Source organism: Etheostoma cragini, chromosome 3 (assembly GCF_013103735.1).
Source record: "Etheostoma cragini isolate CJK2018 chromosome 3, CSU_Ecrag_1.0, whole genome shotgun sequence".
Classification (NCBI taxonomy): Eukaryota; Metazoa; Chordata; class Actinopteri; order Perciformes; family Percidae; genus Etheostoma; species Etheostoma cragini.
The window spans coordinates 28187361-28212031 of record NC_048409.1 but is presented as its reverse complement, the minus strand read 5'-3'; the positions used below and the strand labels follow the sequence as shown (position 1 = coordinate 28212031).

General features: G+C 41.3%; 1 protein-coding gene, 3 non-coding genes and 1 pseudogene across 4 annotated transcripts; 1 reads left to right on the top strand and 4 right to left on the bottom strand.

Annotated features, from left to right (window-relative positions):
- The first annotated feature begins 1103 nt into the window (after positions 1-1103).
- LOC117941742 (pannexin-1-like) lies at positions 1104-6858 on the top strand. The gene is made up of 7 exons (XM_034866766.1): positions 1104-1316; positions 1617-1732; positions 3095-3282; positions 3967-4245; positions 4506-4728; positions 5224-5476; positions 6408-6858. Exons 1-7 carry the CDS (start codon positions 1142-1144, stop codon positions 6491-6493), a joined length of 1320 nt encoding a protein of 439 aa, XP_034722657.1. The 5' UTR covers positions 1104-1141; the 3' UTR covers positions 6494-6858.
- Positions 6859-19000: 12142 nt separating this feature from the next.
- LOC117942630 lies at positions 19001-19164 on the bottom strand. Its single transcript, XR_004656178.1, has one exon. It is a non-coding gene; the product is annotated as a U1 spliceosomal RNA (small nuclear RNA).
- An 885-nt stretch (positions 19165-20049) lies between these two features.
- On the bottom strand, positions 20050-20240 carry LOC117942616. The gene has a single exon (XR_004656166.1). It is a non-coding gene; the product is annotated as a U2 spliceosomal RNA (small nuclear RNA).
- A 684-nt stretch (positions 20241-20924) lies between these two features.
- LOC117942628 lies at positions 20925-21088 on the bottom strand. The gene has a single exon (XR_004656177.1). It is a non-coding gene; the product is annotated as a U1 spliceosomal RNA (small nuclear RNA).
- A 1460-nt stretch (positions 21089-22548) lies between these two features.
- Positions 22549-22716, bottom strand: LOC117942618 (annotated as a pseudogene).
- Between the last annotated feature and the right edge of the window lie 1955 nt (positions 22717-24671).

Genomic DNA, 24671 nt, shown 5'->3' with positions numbered 1-24671 from the left:
GTTGAGCATTAACTCTTGTGTTGTATTCCCGTTAACCATGAACTTGTCCTTCCAGGTCAAAATTGAAAATGAACATTTTTTTTGTGCTTTTCTGATGTTTTTCACGCTCTTTCTGATTTATTTCTCACTTTTTCCAGCTTTTGCGGCTTTAGAAAAAAAACTGAGCTGGTTTAATAACAGTTATTACATTTATTCTTGGAATTCATGTTCAACAAACCTCATTTATATCAAATTATACATAAGGTTTTAGTTTTAAAAAGGCAGACATTGTTAAGATCAGAGGATGTTGAGTTGATCACAGATGGGTCTATGGATATGTACTGTAGATGTCAAAGTTTAGTCCGGACACTGTTGAAACCATATTAAAAATTTTTTTTAAATGCTATAAGATTAAATGAAAGTAATCATTAATTTTACCTGACAAATGTTATATGGAATCATCCGTGTTATTTTTAGGCAATTTGGTTGAAAGAAATCCATATCTCGGATATAAAACACTGATACAAAATGGGGATGTAAATGGGGAACGTGATAATATAAAAGGGGGTATATGTCAAGTGAAAAATATAACTGTATTAGCAACATTGTTTTAAGATTATACACGTCACCCTAATACATGAGATGAATGGTAAGTAAGTAAATGTTACTGGTGAACAAAAGTGTTAAAGATTGCCCATTTTGGGATTAATAACATAACAACATAACTATATACATAAAACGTATTTATCTTGTATTTTATAGACATTGAACTTTTATTAAAGGTTGTTAAGGTGATAATTTTCACAAAGTTTGTGAACATCACATCAATCAAAGTAATGCCTTTTTTAAATTTAAGAAGCAGAGGAAGCAGATTGGGGAAGTTACCAGATTGGTAACCTTTGTCTGGTTGTCTACTGTCCTTTACCACCCTCTCTGCGTGGTAACCACACACACACACACACACACACACCCCGCTGACCTTTCACCTCGCTTTGCTTTCTGACACTACAGATGAAGGTTGTCTGGAAAAACAGCCAAAGCAGCTTCAGGCAGTGAGGAAGTAATGGAAATGTCAGTATCCCACACAGAGAATGAATCTAAATATGTGAAGTGCTGATTTCTGTGTCCTCAGGTGTTGTTTATGTAACAGAAGAGCGGCGAGATGGCCATCGCCCACGTGGCCACGGAGTACGTGCTCGGCGATTTTCTGCTGAAGGACACGAACCAGTCCAAAAACGTCCGAACTGAGCTGGCGGTGGACAAGATGGTGACCTGTGTGGCAGTGTGTCTGCCGCTCGTCCTCATTTCCCTGGCCTTCGCTCAAGAAGTTTCAGTTGGTAAGTCTGGAGCCAGGGCTGGAGTCAAGACCACATCCGGTTCAGTCCAGGTCTCGACTAGAGGTTTATTCAAGGGATGGGGCTACGGGAAGGTGGACTTATTGGGGAAAACTCTGACCTAAATGAAGCTGAACTGTAGATTCAGTTCTACGCCAAGGCTAGTTGGGGCGTACAATCTTTATACATCATGTTTAATGTTATGTAATAAATAACCAACCGTGGTCTATTTCAACATTTCAGCCTCATTCCAGTCCCTTTCTCTCATGTTTTTGTGTCTTTTTCCTTCTGTGTGTGTTTCAGGTTCTCAGATCAGCTGCTTTGCTCCTTCTAATTTCTCCTGGAAGCAAGCTGCTTATGTGGACTCGTTCTGCTGGGCATCTGTACACACACACACTCTCCCTCTGTGGCTGCACAAGGTACACACACACACACACACACACACACACACACACTCCCTCTGTGGCTGCACAAGGTACACACACACACACACACTCCCTCTGTGGCTGCACAAGGTACACACACATACACACACACTCCCTCTGTGGCTGCACAAGGTACACATACACACTCTCCCTCTGTGGCTGCACAAGGTACACACACACACACACACACACACTCTCCCTCTGTGGCTGCACAAGGTACACACACATACACACACTCTCCCTCTGTGTCTGCACAAGGTACACACACATACATACACACACTATACCTCTGTGGCTGCACAAGGTACACACACTCTCCCTCTGTGGCTGCACAAGGTGTACACACACACACACACACACACACATGCACACTCTCTACCTCTGTGGCTGCACAAGGTGTACACACATACACTCTACCTCTGTGTCTGCACAAGGTGTACACACACACATACATACACACTCTACCTCTGTGGCTGCACAAGGTGTACACACACATGACAGGATAAGTGCATCTTGTTAAGATTTTTTAAATAAATTCAGACATTCATTATTTCCATCCATCCATCTTTACCCAATATTAAATACAATACTATTTTAATTAAAACAAAGGTATTACTGGTTTAAAACTACAATATTGACTACATTGATGTGAGGGCTGGGAATTATTTAAAAATGAATGATATCGGTACCACTCCCAGCACCTTTAAAGGGAAACAGATACCAAGAGCGTACTTCATTTGATACTTTGTGGTAATTAGCTGTGAGCAAAACCATACAGCTAGTCTTTTGTTTTCTAGATCTCGGTACAAAAAGGATCAAATGCAGGTGTCCTTTGACTGGAGAAGTTTTAATACTACTTGGTACTGGGTTATTTATTTCAGTTGATGCCTTTTTATATTGCGTTCCTATACCCAGCCCTAACTGCTACAACTAAATACAGCTACGCTGCTTCACTCTTGACCAATGTTATCATCAATGAACCAAACAAAGCCTCCTAAATAACTCAAATGAATTTAAATCCAATCTTTATGTCAATGAAAAAGTCGTTAGTTGTCTTAAAGATGGTGACTCCTGTCTTTTTGTGGAGACTAGGACAAATGTTTAAGTCAAGGAAATAGTTGTTAGCTGTCTTTCAAGTTCAGCATGCGTCAAGTTGGCACCAAGTTTAGGGCCTTTTATTTAAATGGAGCCAGCAACCTCACTGCAGAAATGAGGATTGCGTGCATGTCAGCTAAAGATGGGGACCCCTGTCTTTTGGCGGAGACTTGGACAGATCTTTGGTAGTGTTTGCATGTCTTAAATCAACCATTGTATATAATGTGATTGGTTACTTGCCATCCTGTCTCTTCTCTGCAGTTCTTCCCCTACATCCTGTTGCTGGTGGCGGTGCTAATGTCCACCCCGGCGTTGTTCTGGAGGTTTTCTGCAGCACCCCTCCTGCAGTCGGACCTCAGCTTCATCATGGAGGAGCTGGACCGGTGTTACAACCGTGCCATCAAACTGGCAAAAAGCAAGGCCACCTCAGGACCACCCACCCCAAACGGGTACAGTACGGCACCTTAAATCAACTTGGAATTGAGGAGAAAACTGGTGTTAGGATACCATTAGGTTCAGCCTTAGCATAGCATAAGAAAACTGGTTTGAGTTTGTGCAGTGTGTGAACTCTATGACTATTGGGGGGTCTCTTGCTGCTGTTGTGTCAAAGTCTGTTTCTCAAAACCAACTTTATACTAGCAATTATCTCAAAATTAATTCTGGACCCGACCTAACTTGTTGAAAAACAACAAGTGCACACTCAGATCTAGCAATAATCCTCCACATTTTACACCCAGCTGGCAATAATAGCTTTTTTGAATATTTGAATTTTGTAAAACCACATAGGAATATTGTTTCCCGTCTAAACATTGGTGAACGGTTCAACAGACTCCAGGTTTTAATGCCGTGAGGTTATTTTGCCGGCTCCTCTACTTACTTTCAATAAAATCTCCAAACCCCCATTTTGTTGGTTCAGTGATATAAAGGCTGGTTAACATTCAGTGGTTTTCCCTGACTGTACAGGGCTGGTATTTTGCATTTGGGATTGTGTGTTAACTGGACTTTAATGTAAATGACGGGTTTCAAATATGCTGCGAGGCCTCAGAGTTTAAATGTGGATGTTTAATGTAAGTAATCCTGGCTTTCTGCTTGGTCCTAACTACTCTCTTTGCTCCCGTTTTCTCTTAATGCAGCGACGTCACCGAGGACCGCTCCGTTTACCCGCTGGTGGAGAAGTTTCTGATGACCAAGCGTTGCTCGCGGACGCTACTGTTTTACTACCTGCTGTGTCGCGGCCTGACTCTGGTCACCCTGCTGGGTGCCTGCGTCTACCTGGGCTACTACCTCTGCCTGGCCTCCGCCACGGACGAGTTTGGCTGCAGCCTGCGTGTCGGCCTGCTCGCCTCCAACCCGGCCATCCCCGACAAGGTGCATTGTAAGCTCGTCGCTGTGGGAGTCTTCTATTTGCTGAGGTATTTGTCTGCGCGGTAGGCGGTTTGGTTAGATCCCTTTTTTCATGATAGTCCTGGATGGCATGATTATCCTGAGGTGTTTTATTTGGTTTGCGGCTTGTTAATTGACTTTGCGCCATTATCTCGATAAACTTCAGATTTGTTATTCAGTCTAAATGTTGTGAGTTAGTTTCAGTCCTTGTATTGTTTGTGGAGTTCTTGTCAGGCTCGTCTCTACAGGTCAAACTGCAGTCTGCTTCTTCAACTCTCTCTCTCTCCAGCCTTGTCAACTTGGTTCTGTTCATTGCGCTGATTCCCGCGGTGATCTACGCCAGTCTCCGTCCCTTCTTCTGCCAAAGAATTGCCCGCTTCCTGGAAACGTACAACTCCCTGTCCACCGTGAGCGTCCTGCCCCCTCCTGGTAACCAATGTGACGATCTCTCACTGTATTTGCTCTTCCTGGAGGAGAACTTCAGCGAACTGAAGTCCTACAAATACATCAAGGTTTGTAGGCATCTCTTGTGTGTTTGTGTCTGAAATCACTCCCTTTTGACAACATAGTGCACTATATTTACTGTCCACCATTTTATTAGTGTCTGAAATGCTAGTGTCACCTCACAATCCCACAACGCAGTGTCACATTTTAGCTGTAAAATGAACAGTTGTGCGTCTCTACAGCTGTCAGAGATGACACATGATGAAGTGTCAGAAATCTGATTACTTCTCTCTGTAGGGTAAACTACCATTACACAGGGAGTAGTGAATGGGAAAATGACACTGATGTCAGACAGCTCAGGGAATACATAATTCTTGTTCCTTATTTTGGATCCTGTCATTATGTCGATTAGTTGTAAGACAACAAAAAGTGATGAAAAACACAAGTATGGTGTACAGTTATTGTACACCATACTTACCACCATAGGTATATATGGTCATATAGAATTATTTGCAGCTCTCCTTTTTTTTCATTGTCCAGCTGCATGTGTTTTGTGACTGTAGGTGTTGGAGATGTTGAAGAGACGAGGTGAATGCTCTGGAGAAGACTTTGATTCCGAGGGTCTGCTGCAGACTCTCTGTCCCGTGAAGATGGACAGCGTGGACGGGAAAAAACCCACCGGTGCTGCAGGGAAACCGGATCAAGTCAAGACGAACGCAGCGGACCCTGCCAAAACCCCCATAGCACCCAAGAACAGCTGTGAGAGTCCAAACTCATCCGAGGATAACGACAGCAAGATGGAAACCGAGATGAAAGGTGAGTAAAGATATACTACGAAGGATTAAAAATAACATTTGAGTTGAGAAATTCATTACTGTTGTTAAGCACAGTTCTGTCATCAGTTTCAGTTCAGATTGATGAGATGAATTCTTGTTTAAGAGGTTAAACCGTCTTTAGTTCATTTCCTTTTAAACTGTGTCACCTTCAAAACTCGAATGAGTTGGCCTGTAGATAAGGAAGTGCACTAATCATGTCTCAGAGTAGTTTTACAACTTGTTATTTCAATGAAATGTGAAGGGGAAGGAAGAGATAGTTAGAGGTGGAGGAAAGGGTGTGTGACGGTAATAATTGTCTCCACCAAAGAAAACCTGTTTCCTGAGCATGTCCTTTTGCAGAATGCATGTCAATGTCTCACCGCACATAAGAGAATTAGGTTTCACGTTCAGGGTCCTGTTCCAGTCGGGAACGAGGATTTGTTTTTGTTGTAAAGAAATAGCCAATATCTAATATGCTTCAAAATATTTGTTTGAAAGTGAATAATGTTTTGGTGACTCATCCAAAAATCTCCACTACAAGACAATAAGATAGTTATGGAAAAAGGTTGATTTTGGCAAAGCAAGACTAATAATGCTCCAACGTGTACAATTGACCGTTTTATGTAATGTTAGTAAAAAAATAAATAAAAATGAATTGGTAGTTTTACTTTTTTTAAACAAGCGAGAGAGTACGTATTAATTATTTAGCACTATATGTATATTATTGATTATGTTTATACGGGTTTTGTGAACATTGGACAAAGACCAGGTTAGCTGTTTCCAGTCTTAGTGACGAGCTAAGCTAACCGACTGTACAGACCATTAAAAAAAAAAAGATTTTTGGGGCCACATAGTAAATATATTCTGTATATTTGTACACAAATCACCAAATACTAATTCAGTAACATGTTAAATTATTGATCTATTTTCAGAGATGGGTCCCTTGTTACAAGAAAACAACGACAAAAGAGGAAGCAAAAGCAGAGAAGGAGAGACTCTCCGGCAGCGAGCGCTGTGATTGGCGGCTGGTACGGCGAGCGCTGTGATTGGCGGCTGGTACGACGAGCGGGACCTGGACGAAGTGGTTTCTTGTGGGACATAACTTCCAACTATCCCATGGTGATTCTGCAGGTCATGCCCTTCCCGTCCTGATGGAGGGGTAGACAAAGAGAATGGGAGAGCGAAGCAACATCTTTTTTTTTAGTATGTGCCTTTTTTGTTGTTTTTAGAGGGGTTTGAGAAGCCGATTTATTTTTGTCCAACAGTGCAGTTAAATGAGAAAGTGAGGATGTGAGGATGGGGTGATAGTAAACTAGACCCTGGATGATGACAGTACAGTAAAATGTGATTTACAGATTTCAGGAACCATTGAATTTGTCGACCCATTAAAGGGGCGCTATGCAGTTTTGACCATTTCTGCATGGTTTTCTCTCTTTTTTGCTCGCAGGTTTCTCCCCTGCACCCCTGAGGGTCCCCCCCCCCCCCTTACAGGTTGGGAATAGGTTGGGCAGCTCCTATGTTAACCTGTGTCTGACTCCTTGCTCAGTCAATCTCACAGGTGTGAGCGGGGCGCGAGACGACCGCCATTCAACCAAAAAAAACTCAACCATTCAAATGACTCCAAAGCTTTTCCATTGAGGTAAATTAAGCTAAAAAACTGCATAGTTCCCATTTAAGGACTCGTACAAACTTCTTTTTGACTCTATGTTTGAAACACTACGGTACTACAATGCAAGGGGTAGTGAGTTAAATAATGTAGTGAGTGTCTTAAAGCTGCCACATGACAATTTAAACTTTAAGGACAAGTTAAAGTGTTGAATTGTCAAAGTTACAGTCATGCAGGTGTGGAGAAAAATAACTTTAACGAGATAATCAATAACATTACAAGACAATGTCAAGGTTTGGAAGAAAGACACCACTCATTCAGAAAGTCTTTCTCCATTAAAGGCAGCTAAAACACAAACCTGGGCTCCTAAATGTTTCAGGGTGTTTTACCTCTTTAGTCCGTTTTTAAAGGAGCATGCTCAGTTTTTTGCCGTCATTTAATGGATTTTCTATATAAGATGTTTTACATGTGGTACACATGGAGGACGAGGACAACCGGCACAGGTACTAACTCAAGTAATATCCAGTTTGGGGGCTTCGGGTTAAATCATTTTGTCAGTTTACACTTTTTTTTCCTCAGATGTCTGGATGTCGCAACGGGGAATTTAAGTGGCCATGTTTGTTTTGGGAACTCAGGGATAAAAACCATCTCACTACATCACACGGGATTGTCGGTGTTTACGTCGGACTTGTATTTGTATTTTAAGCCTCTTCCGCTGCCTGTTTGTATGTACTGCACTAAGTGGAACATTTTAACATATCTTCATGATATTGGTCAGGTCTTCTCTTTACTATATATCAATGTGTTTAAGAACTTCTGTTGTTTTATTTTGTTTTTGCATGATAGCTGAATGCGGTCCCATTTCTGGGGGTCCTTATGTTAAGTGATGCTTGTTTGTGGTGTTACGAGAAAACCTTTCCAGTGTTCAACTTCTGAAGTGACATTTTGATGTCTGCACCTGCTGTTGGTCATGGTTGACATATCATGCCTGTTGTTATTACACTTGTAGTGTTGTCTACGGCCTTAAAAATAAATATAGTAGATTTTACTGTTGAGTTAGATGTCTGAGTAATGGTTTAGTTTTATTGTACGGGCCACAGCAAAAGTAACATATTAACTGATATTTTAAATTTTGAATTTCTAAACAGGATGAACAGCCTAAGACGGTTTAAACCCTCAGAATCAATACTGTTCCCCTTCTGTCTGGTCAGTAGGTGGGGCCATTTTACCAAGTCCTCACCAGATAGTCCTCTTCAGATGCGGGTCCATCTATTAGGTCTGCAAATCCTGGAGAGCTATGAGGAGAATGAAGAGGTTTCCTCTACTGTCTGACTGAAAATGGGGTTATGTCTGAGCCTCAGCCTTTCCCCCTAAAATGTGTTCAGTTGTCTCATTCACAAAAACCTGAATTTGAAGCAGCAAAGTTTATTTCCCTTCAAATTAAAAGAGTATTCTTTGGAGCTTTCAGAGTTTGAAATCATGAACTTGGAAGATAAGACATGTTCTTACATCATGCCATTTGTAGTACTATGTTTTTTTTAAAACTATTTATTACTATTAAATACTGTTAATTGACTAAAATAGGCTTCCTTTCTACATTGAATTCAATAAAAACAGATTGAGTTTAAAAAAAAAATCACAATATTTGTCATTTAAAGTCAAGCTCTACTATAAAACATAAAAAAGTGACAGTTTGTTATTAACATAATCAACCTAAATAAGTAACATGAATTACGCAGCATTTGCTTATTCAAACATATGTAGTGAGCCAATGCGCGTTCTGGTTGACTGCGGTCACGCGGTTTGCGGTTGCTAAGCAGCCGGTTGGTCCGTGGACCTTTATCTCAGCAGATATTTTGACTTTCAGCACGAGCACAGCTGCAATAGATCGCCTTAACGATGGCTCGATTCCATTAAGCATCCCAGAGAGCTGTTTTAGTGAGTCAGCGTGCACAACACCAGGGTCTCTCCTAAATGGAATGCGGCCATTAACGGTTTTGGACACACGTGCTTTTCCTGCTCTGACATGTCTGCCGTGACACATTGACGTGTACATTCTGTTGTACACGTGACACCTGTGCGTCGATGGAGAGTGAGTATTCACCTGGTGCGTTACTTGTGATTGTGTTTTTTCATTTGTTGATCCAGCTTTACATAATTTCAGGTAGAATAATGTGGATAATAATTTGAAGTTTAGGGGGTCGCGCATCGCTAATAATATCCACTTCCATGCACGCGATCCCTCGGCTCACCTGACTCAACACGTGTCGATTTAAATATGTAACGTCGAGTTCAAAACATATTCATACAATTATTACCTGTGCTTTATGGTTGAGTTAAACACCTGTCCTGCTTTCGAGGCTTTGCTAACTTGGAGATGGAAACTATAAATCTAGATATCTATATATAGATATATATCTCTATTTCTATGTATAGTATTCTGTAGGGTTTTCAAAAATAAAAGATACTAAAAACATGGGATGTTGTGGGAAAAATGTTAGACCTCAGAGAAAAACTACAAGGAATTAGTTAAATTATAATATAAAATAGATCATTTATAATTTATAGTAGTGTCACAATGCCTGGTTCCCTCTCGCTGTCGTCTTCCATCTCTGAAAGTACACAAAAGGAAAAACATCAGTAATGACAAAATTAAAGCAACAACAATCAATTGTATTTTAATTTAGTTTAAAACAAAAAGCTACCAAGATTTATACATTTATCCATGCACTTATAAAAAATAACCTAATTTTACCTATGGTACTTGTTAAAAATTAAATGCCAAGCACGTAGTTGTGAGTAGAAGTCAAGTTAGTCTTATTTTATTAAAATGTTACCTCAAGCCTTGTAATGTGCGGCCTGCTCTCTGGAGACAGAAACCAGCTGCTGGTCTCAGCTGGAGTCCTTAGACCTGCAGTCTGGTTTCTGGAGGACATCATCAGACATAACTGTTCATCAGACATAACTGTTCATCAGACATAACTGTTCATTTGCTGATATCATCACTTGGATTGTCACATATGTATTGCATAGAAATAAATACCAGGGGTGAAAATAAATAGTGTAGAAAATGCAACGTAAGAATAAAACGGACAAAAAAATTTAAACACACAGAAATGAATAAGTTTAAAAAATAAGTGATTAATAAAGTTGAAGATTATAACGGACAATAAATAAATAAGGTAATTATTACAAAGGTGAATAAATAAAGAAGCTAATTAAAAGAGACCTATACATTTATGTCTCACTGTATAATTTAATTTCTACCTACATTTATTTGTTTATTGTATTTTTTAGGGCAATTAATTGTATGCTTATTTATTTATTGAGCATTTATTTATTTATTTATTTTTAAATATGGTAGACCTGGTCCTCCATAGTCACACGGGTGACCAGTCGGCCAAATGAAAACCAACGTGTAGAGCAATTCCATACCAATACTTATTAACCTTAATGATATAATCAATAATAATAACCTAGCATTTACCTCAACGTGGTCTCTAAGCGGTCCAGCCTGGTCCTCTATGGACCTGCTTCTGCTCGCCTGCTTTCTGTTCTTTACCTTGATTAATTTTAATTAAGTTCATCATGTTTGTTGTCCATTAGCTAAGGCCTCTCTTAACCCTCATGTTGTCCTTGGGTCAAACTGACCCGTTTTCCTTTATCAACGTTGTTTTTAATTCCCCAAATTCCCACATGATTGATTCCACACAACGCTCTTTGGCAAGTACAAATCTCTACTTTCACTAATTTTCTTATTCAATTTTATAGCATCTGAAAGACAAATTGAAGTGTTTTTGAAATAGTATTGAGTAAAAGTTGACATATTCCAGTCTGTGATTATCCATCAACATCCATTCCTTTAATTTCAGTCTAAATAATTCCTAATTTATGCTTTTCTAACTCAAACATTAGGTATAATTTCCTATAAATGAGGTTTACTGACCATAAATTCCCCAAATAACTGTAAAACTAAAGTTAATAAATTAGTGTTACATTGAAAAAAGGTTCAAATGTTTTTTTTAAGTGTCAAGCTTTGATTTAAAATTTTGACGGGAAGACAACACAAGGGTTAAAGGCTGTACAAAAGCCCAAAACATATGAAGGGCACCAAACAAAACATCAAGCATGCCTACATTCACAAAAACACTTTCTATAAAAACCTGTCTATAATGTATCCTGAACACTATCAACTTAATCAACATAAGGTATAAAACTCTATAATTGCTGGTCACTCACTGACATTAAATTTAGGCTCATAGTGAATCATCATAGTTCTTACGTAAACATTTTGTATTTAAATACATTTTTCGTAGACAAGTGACAGGAAATGGATCTTATGTACAGTTGTTTTCAGAGTAAGTGTTTAAAAAAAAGTGAATAATGCTTAAAATCCTTTAGAAAATCTTTAATTTACATAATATCAATACAATGGGAACACTTCACGTTCAATTCCACATCAAAACATGACAAATATAGTCAAGTAAATAAAAAGGATTAAGCTGTTCAAAAGTTTTTTTTAACCAACTCAAACATTTACTGTAAACTGAACTGTCAAGGTTTACTTTACTTTTGAATCACTGCACTAATATTTAGATGCAGAACCATTATTTCTCTGCCTAATTGGGTTTTGCCTGCCCCACAAGTTCTCTGAGGCATTGGGGTTTGGGGACTGGGCCGGCCGCTCCATGACGTCTTTGCTCATCATGCCGGAGTAACAGTGAATTCAAATTGTGCTCTCGCGAGAAATCTGGATTTCCAGGGTATGGAAGACCCAGGACCGGGGAAGACCCAGGACTAGGTGGAGAGGTTATATCTCCAAGCTGGCCTGGGAACGCCTCGGGACCCCCCAGTTGGAGCTGCTCAGGAATGGGAAGTTTGGGGTCCCCTACTGGAGCTGCTGCCCCCGCCCCCCGAATGTTATTTTTAGAAGATGACTGTAAAGGGAGGTTTTTTTCCCCCCTAATGCAGACCTTCCCTTAACGCAAGAGAAGCTACAGCGTTTTAACAAATAACTTGGAAAGAGGTACACACAATGAGGCAGAATCAGAAGAAGCTGTCCTCTTTGAGCGCAGAGGGACAAGCAGCTACATGCAAGGTTTGTGTGCATCAACGTCGAACTTCATCCGGCATCCCAAAACGCACCCGTATAGGTCGGTCACTTGCCATGTGAAAGAGACATTCAGCATGCATCGTATATGTATAACAAAAGTTGGGCTCATGGACACTTTCCCACAATTGCAGAAATGGAGCACAACAATTCACCTAACAAACTTAACTAGTGAGCACTGCAGGCGAGCCCCCCGAGTGCACTGACAATTAAAAGCAACCCCCCTGGTACCTGCCTAACTTTTACTAAAAAACTAAATATCTTCTGAGGCATGCCGGGCTCGGGGCGTCTTTAAAAGCAGAACTTCAGTGAGACTCGACCATACAGCCAAGCCCTGAAACGCTTACCCCCACCAGAGAAACGCGTCTCCACCCGGGGTTACCTCGAAAATAAAAAAGGCAAAAAAACAAATGAGTGCACCGATGGAAGGACGAATGGCTCAGTCCAGCTGGCACACTCCCTAACTAACCAGGGAGATCGCTAGCAACCGCAGTTAAACACTCGGACACTACACCCATCATCCGCTTACATGAGAAAGGAGCAAACAGCAGCCCACAGCAGCTTTCGACATAATCTGTAAGACACCAGTCTTTATTTATCTCTACAAAGTTTCTTTACCAATATCACAAAACGTGGGTTTAAGGGGAGGCGAATTAATAACAGGGACAATTTAGCATATATTGGAAAACCCAAATCTGTCAGCAATATGTGTCCGTTTTGATCAACCGAAGTCTTTTGACTAAGTTAACCACTCCATAAGAACATTTGACTTCAAACTTCCTGAAACGTGACAGGATTTTGTATAACAAAAAGCAGCAGGGTAACTCAGTGGGTTCCTCAGCAGACAGATACACAACACAAGAGATCTCCACCAAGGCTGCAATTAAGTCTAATCTAAATATTATGGGGGTGCTGGTTGCATAGGGAGACGTTTGGAAGGTATTGCAATATTTTGATGAGTTGGTTTTCATATACAGAAGATGACAGAAAAATAGACGCCTGACCTCTGTCGGGAAGGTAATGGTAGTTAAAGCCTTTCTGCTGGCATTATTGCATGTCGCTTGTGTTTCAAAAGCCTGTTAGAAAACCCCTGATTAAGACAATATTCTGCTTTATCCTGGAGAGGTTACAAATATATTCAGTAGAACGTGACAGAATTTATCAGTGCACAAAAAAGGGTGGAAGAAACCTCCCAAAAAATTCCTCTCAAGTTGGACTTTTTTGTAATCCCATAACTACAAACACAAATCTCAAAGTTATCTTCCTCTGAAAAGCTGTAATTAGGGTTGAGCAGTTCTTCACTTCCTCCTTGCTGGGTGATAAAAGGGTATCAATGATCTTTTGTACACTAACATGCACTGTCATATTAGAAACTGAATACATTATATAAAATGGTAAAAAAATAGCGTGCCGTTACGGCGTTGAAGTGTTTTTCAGTATCTATAAGGAAGAGGGCAACATTGTCAACCTAGAGGCCCCTGCACACCGTCAACAGGCCGTACTGAAGGTAACTAGGATTTTGATAAAAGCCTGTTGTTGCCAACATGGATCCTTTGCTGCCAGCCCTCCAAACTGTCGACACCAGCCTACCTGCAGAGAGGCAACAATGTCTGCTAAAAGCCTCAAAGAAAGCCAAGGCCCAGCAGGGAAGAAGTCAGTTTGCGGGACCACAGGATCCCAAGACTGTGGTGCACTAGAGCCTTTGTTTGCTTGTTAACTAAGGTCATAAAATGTTTTGTCTTCAGCTAAAAGGCACTGTGGGCTAGAGAGGCCTACTGAGGCCCAATACTTTGGCCGCTACACTGCTAGGACTATCAGGTGGCTGGTTGAGAAACGACGTGGGATACATCAAATAGTAAGCACTTCCAGTGTTGAGTGTAACGTAATTACAGTAATGTATTCTTGTTTGATGTAACGCAGTAATATAAACGCATTATTAATAAGTTTTTGGTAATATTATACTGTTACAATCTCAGTAACATGCGTTCCAGTGCAAAGAGTAATATAACTAAATTACTCTCTGAAGACAGGAGCTAGTAATTCATAATGTATTTCATTTTGGAAGTAACTTGCCCAACACTGAACATTTTTCCGGAAAACCAAACCATGTACAGTTTTCCCTTTACTGACACTTAAGTATTCATAGGTATTTCAGTCTCATCGACCTCCACATCACAAAGAGCAGTCAGCCAGAGAGGCGTGCGGCCATCAATGACGAGTGCATAAAGGACAGCCTGCTGAAGTACGTGCAGCTCTTTCCACCAGTCTCCTGCCACCTCGAGATCAACATCGACAGGGCCATTTACGGCACAGGCTGCTTCAGGTCCTTCACTTTCCTCAAGATGTGGCGCTGGTACAGCCAGCACAAGCACCCCCAGGTAGACCCTGAGCTGGAGTGAGCAAGAACAGAAAAATGCGCAGGAGGCTCTGTGACGACCCCTGTGGGGCTGACCTGTGTAACTTTCCTGTGCTTGCTTCATTAGGTTAATCGTGAACACCTGAGGGCCCCAGTGTGTGCAGATTACTTAAACCTGGTACTGGTGCAGTATGCGCCCTCTTCTTTTCTTTTAGCGCAGGCGTCCCCCCTTCAAGGATGTGGCTACGGTCGTTTTGAGTTCTTTGTTGCCCTATTTCCACACCTCAACACCTACACTATACTTTTTACTCATTCACACCTTCATTACTGACTGGACTGATTTTCACATGACATGCTTTGTTTGGCGTTCTATTTGGACGTATGATTTATTGTTTGCTAAAATAAATTACTTTTGTTATACCTTTAAATGTGGTGTGTCTCCACACTTGTCACGGTCCAAGAGCCAGATCGTGACAGACTCACATTTCTGTCAAGCAATGGCTGCTGATGAAGGAGAGCGACATCACTCAAGCACTTTCATCAGTACATTCTTGACAAAGAGGTACATTGCATTCTGTAAATTGTCAAATCAACACTGTTCTGTTCATCTACCTCAATATTTCAATCTCACAATTGCAACATTGTTAATATGACAATTGCACTTAACTGCCTTACACTACATTTATACTTTAATCTTAAATCTCAGATTGATATTGCACTATTCCTTCCCGCTCTTCAATTTGTTACTTTATATTTTTTGTAAATTAGTAAATTCTACTGTGTTATACTGTATACTTATGAGTATTTGTTTAAATTAATGATTTTTCTTTTTGTTCTCTATATATGTTGAATGTTCCTTGTTTTATGCTGACCATTAAATCTGATCAGGCTCATCAGGATAGGTTTCCGGCCGTGCTGACCGCAAAGCATGGGGTGGACAAAACTGTTATTCGCCTCCTGCGTGACAACACAGAGGGCAACACCATGATTAAGGTGTGGCGGCAGGTGGCACATGGAGGACTAATAATAGAGGAAGAACCTGTACACGACGCTCCTCATGGCCTTGGTGAAACCTGGAGGCATCTTCTCTGCACTGGGCCACAGGAAGTTCCATGCGGCACCTCTTCCCAGAGAGGCGGAAAACGTTCAGGACTACCGGAGCCAGATACTCTCTACGTTTAGTACCATCCTGAAAATGGACTCCACAAAGAAGGCAAGTTAACCAAAGTGTGTTGACATACAAGTACTCACAGGAAAACACCCCCTTATGCTAAAATAAAGTGTTTTGTATTTCTTTGTTTTTGTCGTAGGTGAAGAAATTGTCTGGGGAGGGCAAGGGCTCGGCCGAGTGGTTCACCAGCATTGGCAACGAGTTCTGCCAGATTGTGTCCTTTGTCCTCACCTGCAAGGAGTCTGTGGAGATAGTTGGGCCCATGTGGCGTGGTGGAGCAGTTCCGGCTCGCCAATAAACCCGTACCCAAGATCCTCTACATCGATTGGGGATGCTGCAAGGCACAGGGTCCAACGGCTATGGAGATGCTCTTCCAGCCTTGGGTGGACAACGGGATGGTGGTGAGGCATGACATTTTTCACTGGATCCATTGCTTTGATGCTGCTCTGGGGACCGAGGCCCACTTAAAGTACGCAGCCTTCAAGTCTGCGGTGGCCTATAACCGCAAGGACCTTCAGCTACTCATCACGGCTGTTAGGGCCAGAGACCCGACCACAATGGAGGTGACGGACGAGGATGTGGTCCGGCGTTTCATCTCCCTAGACCAGCTGCAACATCACGTCCAGCGTCTCACCATTGGTGCCCAGGAGACATTTCGTCTTGTCCACCTGGTCATTGAAGAGCTCAAAGGTCCAGCAGGGCTCAACGAGAGTGGTGTCAGCGTCTTTAAGTCCCCTGGTAAGAAAAAAAACTGCTCAGAAATGGCCCCACCCTTACACTGAACAAAGTCAATCAACTTCTGTTCATGTACCTCAATTACATTTTTAATCTTACAATTGTAATACTTTTATTCTATTATTGACCATTGCACTGAATATTTAAATCTTAATCTCAGACCAATATTGCACTTTTCCTTCTCTTCAATTGTTATTTTACAATTCTCTAATACTCTATTGTATTGTTATACTGTTTTTTTTATATTTATTTGATCCTTATAAGTGAATGTTGTACTTTGAGAGAAAGATTAACCAGAGTCAAATTCCTTGTTTGAGTAAACTTGCCCAATAAAACTGATTCTGATACCTGTTGTGATGTTCAGGTCCCCACGGTGCAGCACAGCCTTACAAGGTCTACCTCAGTGGAATCGCCAGGTGGAACTCCGACTACAGCTCGGACGTCGTGTTTAAGGATAGAGTCCACTCTGCGCTGCTCATTGACCGCCTCAACGCCCGCTGTCAGCAGTTTGGTGAGACTGTGGAAGAGAACTTCAGGGTCCCGGCCGACGTCCAGTCAGACGAGTTGCTTGGACTCTAATATCTTTTCAGCCAGAGCACGGGAGAGTCCTTCTCTCTTAAGGGCATAGTCAACGACGGTCCCTGGCCAGAGGAGGTCATTCAGACTGGGCAGGCCGACCCAGACGCCGAAGCAGACGAGGAGTATCAGCGCGAAAAGGACCATCTTGCTGTTGAGCCCCAGGTATCACTAACCAGCTGTGAGACTGCTACAATCAACCCTTCAGCATTTGTGAGTAGAGTACCTACTTGTCTGATAGAAGAGAATACAGCGATTAATATGACCACTGAAAAACAAAACATTGTATGCACTGGAACTTAACCTACGTGTGTGTGTAGGATGTCTGCAGTGACAATCCTCTTCCCGAGTTTAAGAAGCTGGAGGCATTCTGTAATGCGCTGGTGGAGGTCGGCTTGACAGACCAGAATCTGCCCCTCAACACTGAGCAAAAGAACAGGGTCCTCGACTCCTGGAATGCAGTTTAAGAGCACGACAAGCAGCCACAGAAATACCACCAGTTGTGCCGCACACACTGCCGTACAAAGAGGGATGACCTTGCAGACGCCACCCTGATCCAGACGGTGAAGATGGCCAAAAGGTACGCACCAGCAGAGCAGGACATCACGCACAACTGCCTCATGTATTTGCTTGTCAAGCTCCTGTGGCTGTGCACCCCTAAGGCTTCTTGCTCCAGCCCTGAGAAGACCAGCATTCTCGAGACTATGACAGGACACAGCACCAGGTCTTGGTGGATGACCCAATCCTATGCAAGGGAGGGATCCCACTCCCAAAAACAAACACTAAAACAGTGAGGGAGTTTATCTGTCAGCAAGAGAGGCTGGTGAACTTGCACAGCACCAGGCAGCAGTCATTTCCAAGACCAACTCTATGTCAGACCAGCTGTTCAGCCGGCCTCTGGAAAGAACCTTGTGATACAATCACAGTGGTCTTGATCCACACACACACACACACACACACACACACACACACACTACAAGAGGAAGCTGGCAAACCACCTCACAGGGCTGGGCGTTAAGCTAAAGAGTGCCGCATCTCCCGACCTGCAAGGCGTGCGGGCACAATCCAGGGACACAAAAATAAAAAAATAAAATAAATAAAATAAATAAATAAAAAGAAATATTGCCCTGCAATCAACCTTTCACCCTCCAAGAGTATTTAAAAACTCATAACATTTTATCTCTGTTGTGGACGGAGTGAGGGGGACATGTCTGGCCCGTTGTAAATAGTGTAGATAGTTCTTGTGTTAATGTTCTACGTTCTGGTCTTACACATGCCCTTTAACGTGGCCCCATTGGTTCTCTGCACTGTTGCCCTCTTTGACCATTTCAGCATTTATTAAGACTGTATTCATGTGTATTGTGCTTTTAATGACCTACATCACTTATTAGACCACAATTTGCACCAACTACATATTGACTCTTAGACTGTTGATTCATGTTTATTGTGTTATTGATACTGAGCAGCTCCTTCAGTAGTGGACTGCTGCACCTTCAGTGCATAAAGGAGTACTTTTACAGATTCTCCATTCCAGCAGCAGTACCCTCTTGAAACAAGAATTGATATCTAACTGATATTTTCACACCTTAAATGTATTAACAAATCTTTAAATGCGTGACCAAACATCCAGTCATCAATATGGACATTCAACATGTTATCAGGGGAGGCACTTTGTTTTCGGCCGGTGGGCACCTGAATTGTCATATTCGTTTTCTTTACTGATTGAGAGTTTACTTCCACATTAACAGAGAGCTGTTATGACTGATTTCACGTTCATTACAGGATGATACATTGAATCTGTATTAATTAAAGTAATGTGTGAGGGTAAATTCAAATCACAGAAACTTCTTTTGCTGCATTAACAGTGTCAAACATTACACCGCCTAGTTTCCTATTTTTATCGCATAAAACCTAAACGCTTTACACGAAATCAGCGCATTTTCTGATGTATGTTTTCATTGCACATGTTATCAGGGGAGAGCGCGAACGCAGTCCCCCACTATCACAAATTATGCAGTCGAGATTCCCACATTTGGGGAATTCGCAGAGGTCAGCTCAGCCGGAGTGCAATGGCCAAGCCTCGCCCTGGGTGAACCACCTTCTTGATCATGGTATCTCCCCTGCCAGGTAAGTATGAGTTGTACACGGCAGAGTCAGGGGAGTCTTTCACAGAAACACCATGCTGACTAACGGAGCTGCTCACCAAATAGAAAATGCCAAAATCAGAGATTTTCAAGACATGAAAAATATACAGGATTTAATTACAGAACAACCATGTTTGCACTAAGGATAAAGATTTACAATTTACTTGAGAAATAACGCATTTATATTTCCCATAATGCAATGCTGTATCCTCAAATAAAAAGTCACCGGTTTTATGTATTTAACTCCAAATTAGTAACAGCCCAACAGAGAGTTAAAGCAAAAAGCTAAATCACACTGCAACAAAAAGTAGTTTGATCCACGTTTAAAATTCTAAGAATAATTTATAAAAAAAAAAAAAAAAAAGAGTTCTGTTTCCTTACTACTTCCTGTCTTTGTTCTTTTCTGGGGGCAACTGCCACACTCCCACCTTTTGGTCTGGAGTATGTATTACTCTTGACTAAAAGCTTCCCTTATTCCTCCCCCACTGTCTGCCATGTGGGCATCGCATTGCGGAGCGGCAAAAAAAGAAGAGGAGCCCAGGCTCCCCTCGGCAGAACCGCTCCTTTATGATCGACTTAACGACGGACTGTCATAGGGATTTGGAACTAGCGGCAACAAGATTGGGCTGCCCTTCTCAGCTCTTAACTTGTATTACTTTTTTTTTTTAAACGGAAGACCTTTTATAATATTTAACTTACATAGAATAAAGTGCTAAATATTAAGTAACTGTTCTGGTCCCGTTTTTTGTCAGTGGAAAGAATTGCTGGTATAGTAGTTTTTAAAAACACACCAGCTGCCGGTGTGTCACAGTAGTAATAAACATACCCACATCAACAGCTCAGGGATGCAAATAAGATTCATGTTATACATCAAGAGGGGGGTGCACCATTCCTGGAAGTACTGCAATACCAGGTTGATGCGTGGAGTGGACGGAGCAAGCCCCTATTCCATCTCCCAGTTCCAAAAATCAATTTAATATATGGTCCCCGGGTAGGGGACGTATCAGATATTAAACTGATAAGAACAGATACTACACTTGATCTTAGCCAAAAGGCCGAGAAGCGATACTGAGAATGGGTCTGCAGAGAGGACCACATTCTCCACACGGCATGTCTCACTTAAGGGTCGGGTAATCAACTACAACCTTATAACAGTTCGGGTCACTATATAAAACAGGAACAACGTACATTTGAGTTCATAAACAACTGGTGATGCTTTGTGGCAACATTTATAACAAGCTTGTTTGTATTAAGACTGACAATATTTTACATGTTACATATCCCATCATGCAATGCTGTATACACAAATCAGAAGCTAAAGTCACCAGTTGAATGTATTTGACTCCAAGAAATGAGCAAAAGAAAGTTGAAATAAGACAAAACTGAATCAAACTGCCACCAAAAAGTAGTTTGATTCAAAATATAAGTTCAAAGAAAAGATTGAAAAGGCACTTTGTTTTCTGCCGTTGGGCAACTGAATTGTCAGATTCTTGTTTTCTTTACTGATTGATAGTTTACTTACACACCAACAACAGAGCTGTTATGACTGATTTTGCGTTCATTAGAGGATGATCCACTGAATCTGTATTAAAGTAATGTGTGAGGGTAAATTAATAAAATCACAGGAGCTTCTTTTGCTGCATTAACAGTGTCAAACATTTCACCGCCTAGTTTCCTACTTTTATTGCATAAAACCTAAATTACATGTAATCAACTGATTTTCTGATGTATATTTACATTGCACATGTTATCAGGGGAGAGCGCGAACGCAGTCCCCCACTATCACAAATTATGCAGTCGAGATTCCCACATTTGGGGAATTCGCAGAGGTCAGCTCAGCCGGAGTGCAATGGCCAAGCCTCGCCCTGGGTGAACCACCTTCTTGATCATGGTATCTCCCCTGCCAGGTAAGTATGAGTTGTACACAACCGAGTCAGGGGAGTCTTTCACAGAAACACCATGCTGACTAACGGAGCTGCTCACAATAGAAAATACCAAAATTAAAGAACATTAAAAGAACATGAAAATATACAGGATGTAAATAGAGCAGAAACATGTTTTCAATAAGGATTACAAAGATTATTTACACTTCACTTGAGAAATAACGCATTTGTATTTCCCATAATGCAATGCTGTATCCTCAAATCAAAAGCCAACTCAAAAGTCACAAGTTTTATGTATTTACCTTCACAAATTAGTAACGGCCCAACAGAGTTTAAAAAGGAACAAGCTAAATCTTACTGAAACAAATAGTTTGACCCATTTTTGAAATTCAGAGACAAATGTTAACAGTTCTGTTTCCCACACTACAACTACTTCCTGTCTTTGTTTGTCTCTGGGAGGCAACTGCCAGACCGTCACCTATTGGTCTGGAGTAGGGCTGCACAATTATTGTGATCAGTGTTGAGATCACGATTAATTATCACTATTTGTTGATTTTAACCACTACAAATTGTATTGTCACGTAGGCTATTTATATCGGTTTCACATCCATATTGTGCTACGTTCCTCTTTTGTTGAAGTTTAGGTTGTATGCCCATTATCTACCGGACAAATTATCAGTGATTTCGGTACCTCATTACTTAAAATGTCTGCGCTGTAAATGCTCCAAAACAGATGTTAGAGAGAACAGAAACACTGCTGCATGTCACACAAGCATACACTAACACGTTACACAGTAGTTGACGTTAACATTAGCTAAAGAAGTAACTGGATTAAAGAGGCTAAAATGCTTTAAAAAAAAAAAAGTCAGAAGTGTGGACCGGCGCTGTCACCACTGTGTGATGCACGGAGAGTAAGAGGAGAGATCCAAACACAGGCACAGATATACAAAAGGAAACAAGTCATGTAACGCATGTAAATAGAAACAAAGCCCGGAGCGTTAAAATGTCGCTTGATCACGCAAATTTGATCATGGGAAACCAAAATCTTGATTGTGAATAAAATTTGATTAATTGTACAGCCCTAGTCTGGAGAGTGAACACTAATTAACATGCAACTCTGTGCTTGTGTCCATGCAACGTAAACAAGAAAATATTTAGATAAAAGAACATGAAGTGCACTTAAATTAGACTGAACCAAAAGTTTATTTCAAAACTAGAGTGAAAAAGCTAACCAACTAAATGAAGTTTGAGGATCTACCAAGATCAAGAATCTACAAGCAGTAAGTGCACATTTCTTTTAACAATCTTCCGGTCTCTCTCAACCATCACTGGTTTGATTTCTTTTACAGTGATACATAAAAAACATGTCTCCACTTTGCGACCTCCTGCTGTTAATACAACAGTAACAGCATCAAAGCCCTTAACACATTAATAGGAAAATATACCCACAACAGCTAAGGGACGTGAATAAGATTGATGTCAAACATCAAGAGGGGGATGCACGGTTCCTGGAGGTCCTGCAATACCAGCTCGACGCGTGGACGGAGCAAGCCCCTATTCCATCTCCCAGTTCCAAAAATCAAATATATGGTCCCCGGGTAGGGGACGTATCAGATATTAAACTGATGAGAAAAGATTTTTTTTCTATTTGGAAAAGAATTTGACACTCATACTTTTGTCATATAACATGTCACATCAAAGTTACCTTTTTAAAATAAGTCAATAAATAATCCATATCACATTAAAGAAAGGAAATTAAAGAAACTTTTGAACACTTTTACCTTGAACTGTACGCGGAAAAAGCAGTTAAGCATTAAGCATTAAGAGCACCTTGACTGAAGTTTTAAAATCCATTGACCAAGCAAAGAATGAAAATGAGCTATTAACTCAAGATTTTACGGTACCCGAACTTAAATGGACAAAAACATTTAAGACGGGGAAGTCACCACGAGAAGCCAGGCTTCCCTTGGAATTTTACCCGACATTTTAGCACTTTTAGACATGCTTGTTTTATGGATTTTGAACAAATGGACCAACTTCCTGACAGCTTTACAGTAGGGATTGTGACGCTCCTGCTTTAGGACCAAGACAAGACTCACTCAAAAAAATTAGAGACATATCGCACTTTTAAATGTTGACTTGAATTTTTAGCAAATTATTAGCTTTACGTATGTCCCACTTTTTAGGAGAGCCGATTCACCCGGATCAAACCTGTGCCGTCCCGAGGAGGAAGATCACAGAGAGCCTCATACTAATCCGAGACACAATCAGTTTTGCGAAAGACAGAAACATTCGGCTAGTAGTCCTAAATTTAGATTTTGAGAAAGCCTTTAATCCCGTCTCGCAACAGTACCTCTTTCAGGTACTTCAAAAACTGGGGTTCCCAAGAAGGTTTATATCCTGTGTGGGACTGCTGCCCTGGGGGATTAACAGCAAGTTAATTGTTAACAGGCCTCTGACAAGAGCAGTGGATATAAACTGCGGTGTCCGTCAGGGTTGTCAGTTATCTGCCCTCCTTCACGTCCCCTGTATACGACCATTGGCACAGATCTTGAGAAGGGACCAACAAATTCATGGGGTAAGAGTCCCAGGAAGTGGGGCACTCGAGACAAAAATGCATTTTACATATGGACGACAACATTTTATGCACCGACCTTATTTCTGTCAACAGGACGCTGGACTTGACGGACTAGTTCGGACAGGCCTCTGGGTCAAAGCTTAACCGAAGCATGACCCAAGCCCATTTTTGTGAACCATGGAACACAACTGAGACGACAGGACTCCCCCTGACTGTGGCCCAGACCGACCAAAAAAATTCTTGGGATCAGGTTTGATGGGGAGGGGAAAACAAATTGGGCAGACACTGTAGGGAAAGTCAGGCAAGCTGTGACCCCCCCACCCCCTGTGGCTGGGATCCAGATGGCCGCAGCGACGGTCCAAACAGCCGGAGCTGCTGGCGGGCCTAGGACGCATTCACAAAGAAGAATTGCCTCTGTGCCCATTCGGACGAGTTAAAGTTCAAACCAACGATGGCCTGACCCTCCAGGTGAGGTCTGTGGGAAAGACCTACAGGGTGAGGCCCTTCTCTGAGTGCCTCGACAGGATCCCAAGAGACCAGATTTGTTTAGGGGAGCAGAATGAGTTCCCCTTTGGTAGGGACTCACTACACCCCTGCACCACAGTGGACTGGAAAAAAAGATTGTGTATTTATTTGTATATTCCTAACGTATGCAATCCCCGCAGAGGAAATTTTAACAAGGACACTCATTGACATCGAAAACCTTTTATACCGTTTAATTTATGACAATTTATCGGTAATGCATTTTATTATATCGCCAACCTGGCCTGGGGATCTCTCGACTCAATACCAGATAAGCTGATGACGGTAGATTGAGAAGTTGTGTGAGTTTTTAACTCTCAAACTCTGTTACACTCTCCTTTAAAAGTATTTACCTTTAACATTATGTTTGATATAATATTGTCTGGATTGGTTGAGTGAGGTTGTTTCATGTGCTATATTATTCTTTATTATATTTAGTGTGTTAGTACTTTTTGCATTGTCAGTTTTGTTTGTGAATATATATATAATATATATATATATATATATATATATAT